Source organism: Triticum dicoccoides, chromosome 6A, assembly GCF_002162155.2.
Source record: "Triticum dicoccoides isolate Atlit2015 ecotype Zavitan chromosome 6A, WEW_v2.0, whole genome shotgun sequence".
Lineage (NCBI taxonomy): Eukaryota > Viridiplantae > Streptophyta > Magnoliopsida > Poales > Poaceae > Triticum > Triticum dicoccoides.
In genome coordinates this window covers 2,958,037-2,964,036 of record NC_041390.1, presented here as the reverse complement: position 1 = coordinate 2,964,036, position 6,000 = coordinate 2,958,037, and the positions used below count along the sequence as shown (strand labels likewise).

Here is a 6,000-nt window from a genome sequence, read left to right as displayed (position 1 = left end):
GCTTGGGCTGGTGCATTCCAATCAAACAAGCCCAGATCACGCCCTACGTAACTTTCATAGCAAAATAGGTCTACCAAAACCCGTCACACATCATCTAATGTGTAACATTTATCAATAATATTATTCATTATCGAGATAGTATCATACACTACTATCGTATATGCATAATCCTAACTTATAATACTTTCCACGGCCTAAAGAAACATACTGAGGCGCTTTGGACCTGCTGACCCTGCCGGTTGGTGGGGAGACAGGGGGCTCAGCATACTGAGGCAAAATTGATAAATTTGACCTACGGACGAAATCAAATTACAAAATGAATTGTCTGTGAAACTATTTCACGCGGTTGATCTTTTTGTGTGACGTCCGACACGAAGGCGCCACACTATACTGTGCAACGCCTCATAGATAGGCGCTACACGCCTAGTCAGCGTCGCACCCGTGTGATCCGGAAATTACTAAGTCGGTGTGCAGTGCCTGAGAGCTAGACGCCACACTATACAGTGCAGCGCCTAGCTCTCAGGCGCTGCACAATGACTTAGCAATTTTTAGGCGGTCTGGGGTGCAACGCTGGCCAGGCGTATAGTGCTTATCTGTGAGGCGTTGCACAGTGTACTGTGACGCCTTCGTGTCAGGCGTCACACAAAAAGGTCACCCACGTAAAATAGTTTTACAGGCAGTTCATTCTATGATTTGATTTCGTATACAGGTCAAATTTGTTAAATTTGCCGCATACTGAAGCTACGTGTTTGTACAGGAGTAGCACTCGTATTCACGAGGTGTTTTCGCCCGCCTGGCAGCAGCACGTTCACGTCAGGAATCATGAGTACCTTGCCTTCACGGGGTGTCAGCTGGCCATTCTTCCGGCATCACATGTGATGTGATTTTAAGCTGCCATCTGCTCGGCGTGGATTGATAACCGTATTTGGCATCTCCTTGTCTACGCAGTGGAGAGTGCCATGCTCCGGCCGGCGACCTCTCTCTCTGTGGCTGCGCCCACGCTCCCTACCATCTCCCGCCTCGGCCGTGGCGCGGCTCCGCCTCTCAGGGGCAGAAGGTCGGGCACCACCGTGCGCGCGCGCATGCCGCTGGAGCAGCAGCAGGTAACGCTGCCGTCGCTGGCGCACCGGGAGGTAGCGCGAGCGCTGGCAGCCGAGGCGGCAGCAGCCGTGCCGCTGCTGCCGTCGGCTGTGCCCGTCGACGTAGCCGACTTCCGGAACAGCGCTGGGACCGCCGTCGGCACGCTGGACGTGCGCCGAGGCGAGCCTGCCTCGTCGGTACTTTCTCTCTCCATTACATCCCCGTTCCTACTGCAATATCCCCCCATTCCTCGTGGACAAAACTCATCACGCCTGAACTGAAGTTACCAGGAATTAGTAGCTCGCTGAAGAACAACACATCTTACTCCCTCTGTTTTTAAATATATGTATTTTGAGAGATTTTAATATGGACTACATACGGGTGTATATAGACATACTTTAGAGTGCAGGTTTATTCATTTTGCTCTGTATGTAGCTTATATTGAAATCTCTAAAAATTTATATTTAGAAACGAAGGGAGAATAGAGTTATCAAGGTGACCAGGCACACTGATACAAAGGGAAAGTGGTAGATGAGACTCATGTAGGTACACTCCTCACCACTGTCCAATTCCAATCTACTTCAGTCTTTAGAATGTTTCGAAAAGACTTTGGTCTTTAGATAGATCGATAGATCGATAGATCGATAGCTCTGAACATATTTTGTTACACAGACCAAACACTCAATTTGGATTTTCTCTCTGTCTTTTCCTCTCTTGTGTCTCATATTCTCATACTGCTTCTTTGTCTTCAGTTTACTATGCAACCTTTCTTTCTCACTCTCACGTGTGTAGTTGTTGTCTACTACTACCTCAGATCTCTCCCCTCCAGATCCCATCCGCCTCCTCTCCCCTCCCCTGTGCCTCCCCTCCACCGGATCCCGACTGGGCAAAGCCCGTGCGGGGGGATGATGGCGGTGGCGGGGCGTCCCTCCGTCGCGGCTTGGAGGCATGGCTGTGATGGTGGATCTTGAGCGGGCGCCTCGAGATGACGTGTGTGTGGCCATGGCGCCGGTCACGCAGCAATGTGACCTCGTCTACCTTTGGCTATTTTCATCATCGGTCCAAAGGGATCTGGTCGATGGGTGTTGCCTCGCGGTGGCTTTCCAGCGACGGTCAAGTGGAGGAGGAGATGGTGGCCTAGTTGTTGAAGTGGGTGAGGATGCCACCATCGTCGGCAGCGCCCGTGGGTGTCGTTTTCCTCGTTGGAGGCGATGGTGAGGGCGTCGCTCACTCCACTGTTTCTGGGGGAAACCTCATAACTGGAAGAGCCTACCATTGACGGCGGCGGCCGTGGGCGTTGTACCCATCGTTGGAGGCGTTGAGGGATCTCCTAGACCGGATTATGGCGATGTTTTAGTCGTCACCCTCGCGGGGGCATCATCTGTGGAGACATTCATCGGCTGGACGGACGTGTGGACGGCTTGGTGGTTGGGCGTTGGTAGGTGGTGGAGCGGTGCTTCATCCTGCACATCGATGGCGGTGGATTTTGGCGGCGTGGCGCAGTGAAGACTCGGCGTCCGATGAGTGGCGATGGACTCGTGCAGGAGGACGACGCTGTCTTGCGTCGTGGTGGCATCGATGGTAGAGAGGACTAGAAGGTCGATGCGTCAGTATCTGATCTGAGGATGGATCGATGGATGGAGGTGATGGCCCTTGCAGCATGCGCATGTGGTGTCCACTGAAAGTGCACCGAACCGGTGTGTAACCTAGTCCAGGTATTGTAGTTTGGATGGGGCATCCGACATTAGATGTTCGGTGTTGGTGCGATATCTGTTTGGTATTAGGTTCGGACATTCGGCACTCCTTCATCACGGGGATAGGAGTAACGACAGGTGTTGCTAAGATAGTGACTTCAGACTACTGATGTATTACCTTGTAAGGGCTTTATGAATAATTAATAAAATGGCTGCATGCATTGCGCAGATGTAGAGGTCGAGGGTACATCTTCCATTTCAAAAAAGAAAACTACTACCCCTCTACTAAAATATAAGATATTTTTGTAATTCAAATTAAACTGCAAAAACATATTTTGGTGTGCTGTGGCCAGCCCAAAATTAGCAACCAATAGCACGACTGCACAACACATGTCTGCAACTAAGTTTACACCACAACTCCCACGGGTCTATTAAAAAATACTTCCGTGGATCCAAAAAATTTCAGCACATGGATGGACAGTACGGATAGCGAGTGTGCCTACATAGGAGCTCAGAAAACCACTATATTTCCCCCATTTTGACAACCATACAAACAAAGATCTATAATCCAAGTTATGAGAAAAATTTGTACGCTTTAAATGTTATAATTTCTTGTCTACAGATTGATTTCATGCTGCACTCGTCACTTCACTGCAAAGTCCCAAATGGCGCAATCGACATTACGTCGGTCCTTATTTTCCTAAATGCCTTGACGGATGCACCACATTTCCTCATGGAGTTCATACAAGGCAGCCCAACTTCAATGGTTGTGATTCTTGATCTGCTCCCACGGAAAGACCTCGCGCTCCACCCGGAGTACCTCCAAAAGTACTATGAACATACTCACTTGGACAAGCAACGTGAGAAGATCGAAGAATTGCCACAAACCCGTCCATACCGGTCGCCATCGCTCTTTGTGCGCAGTGCATGTTCTCCAACAGCGGTGTCGGTCACCATCGATTGCGGGCAAGGAGGGGAGGGTACCTTGGAAGAGATAGTGTGTGGTCATCTGGCATCAGCTGTGAAGGAGGTTCTTCAAATCTGGCTTCATAGTTGTGCTCGTGACACCTCCGAAATGGAAGAGGCCGAGAGGGAGATCATGATCAAAAGGGACCAAGCTGTAAGATCGAAATCAATCGAGGTCGACCTAACTGCAAATTTGCCTAGGATGTTTGGTCCCGATGTGTCTGGCCACATCATTGCTGAAATCCGTAAGGCCTTTGGGGTACAACTACAAGAGGCCTAGGATTCAGAAGCAGAAATGTAATCATTTTGCATCCAATGATAACCTGTTGTAAAATCTGTGAGTTGTAAGCAGTGTATGGCATCATTTTGTGCTGCAGAAAGCGACTTCCTACTAAGTAGCAATGCGAATAAGATAGTATTTTTGTTCACAAATAATTTTGCCTGGTAGTTTTATTCTCTCCTTGAAAAGGAGAGTACACCCACGGGCCATGCTCTCTACTTCATCCAATGCACACAACAAGTTCTGCTGAAGTATATTCTGCCAAGTTGCTTCATCCCGACCTGAAAGTCCTTTTTTTAGGAAATCAGCTTCTTCATTTGGAATTTATGTAGTCTCTGTTGGTGTTGCGTAAGTGTCAGGCCTCCTTTTATGTTTCTGTGTTGCATGCTAAGAAAATATTTCGTGAACACATATTTCACCAAGTGATATATGCCGACGGACAAAAAAAAGTCAGGATGAAGTTCATGCGGTTGGTGCATGGGCTAGTATGGTATGTAAATCAAGAACGCGTTTAATTTTCTCGGTGAGTACACATGGCTCAACTAAACCAAATGAAAAAAATAGCATGCTAGGACAAAATAGCATGGCCCTTAAAATACGTTATTAGCACGCTCTACCACGCTATTAGCGAGATATTGTACATTAATTTATTTAGTGGCCATTGCTCACAATTTGAACAGCCCTCCTGCTAACTAAAAATGAAGCTAATAGCTCACTAAATCTTAGTTTACCACCAAATTTGAAGTCATTTAGCGCCACCAAGCCGCTGCAGCCTGCGGGGGACACAAGTGAGTTCTACAAAGTCATCCATCTGCCCTACTCACCCTTCTTGTTTTGGATATACTAGCAAATGTGCACATGCGTTGCAACGGGGAGTAAAAAGATTTATCTAAGCCGCTATCAGTTCAGCTCAATTTTGATTCTGACTCGTCATATTGATGGCAAGCACCTACAACCACACTCAGGCAGCACCTTTGTGGTGTTGTTTGACACTAAGAAGGCAGGGTCTATAAATTAAGTTTTATTCAAGAAAGCCTACATGTATAATCATCACATGCAACAGATGGAACACAAATTAAAATTGTATTTATCGGTTCCACTATGAATGTGCATCACTATCACACAAATAGTTTGGATATTTTGAAAAATAAACATTCATGTACTTCTGATGTTCATGAATTTGATAAATGTATGTACATCTTATAAAAATTGTTTGTGTATTCACTATAAAAAAAGTATAGTCCGATGGTAAGTACGCGCGTGGATTTTGCAGAAAAATGTACATACGTAAGGTCTTATCTCATGAAATATATTCAAAAAGAGAATCTGGTGCAAGTACAACATGCCCAAGGATTATAATCTTTCCCAGTTATTAACGTTCAATTTTTACATGTTGCAATATGGATCCGCGTTGGTACGAAATAAAGACGGACCATGCGCCATTGATTAACATTGTATCCTAAATATCATTTTAAAAACATTTAACATGTTAGATAACATCATATTCAAATTCTACATATTGTTTTAATCAAATTCCATATATAACATGTTAAAATTGGAGTTAGGTTTAAAAGATATGGTTATTTGAATATATGTATTTATTTTTAATAGCCTATGGGGTGATTTCCGTAGATATCAGGAGCTTTTATGTAAAACTGAAAAATCGATTCGCTGTGACTTAAATCTGCGCCGTGGGTTAATTAGCATAAAATCCAGGGGTTTTTATGTAAACTAAAAAACGGTTCTTTCTTACTTCAATCTGGACCACAGGTTAATTGTCGGAAAGACAGGGGGTTTTCTGAAAAGAAACACGACGGACGACCAGAAATAATTGTTGCTTTATTATTAGGCAGAGATATGATGTATTGATGTAAAGGTTAGTTATCGAGTTAGGATGTATGATCCGTTATTGGTCTTTTTCATGTCCGAACATGTGTGTATCAAATATATGTGATATTTAATATATGATGCCGGATTGTG

At 45.5% G+C, this 6,000-nt stretch overlaps 1 protein-coding gene across 1 annotated transcript; it reads left to right on the top strand.

Annotated features, from left to right (window-relative positions):
- The first annotated feature begins 863 nt into the window (after positions 1-863).
- Positions 864-4,214, top strand: LOC119314655 (red chlorophyll catabolite reductase-like). The gene is made up of 2 exons (XM_037589364.1): positions 864-1,277; positions 3,397-4,214. Exons 1-2 carry the CDS (start codon positions 960-962, stop codon positions 4,018-4,020), a joined length of 942 nt encoding a protein of 313 aa, XP_037445261.1. The 5' UTR covers positions 864-959; the 3' UTR covers positions 4,021-4,214.
- Positions 4,215-6,000: the final 1,786 nt, after the last annotated feature.

Bases quoted from the DNA above. Each gene is read 5' to 3' on its own strand.
- LOC119314655 (XM_037589364.1), top strand. From the start codon at position 960: ATGCTCCGGCCGGCGACCTCTCTCTCTGTGGCTGCGCCCACGCTCCCT. The intron at 1,278-3,396 runs GTACTTTCTCTC...TCTTGTCTACAG, and splicing joins GAGGCGAGCCTGCCTCGTCG to ATTGATTTCATGCTGCACTC.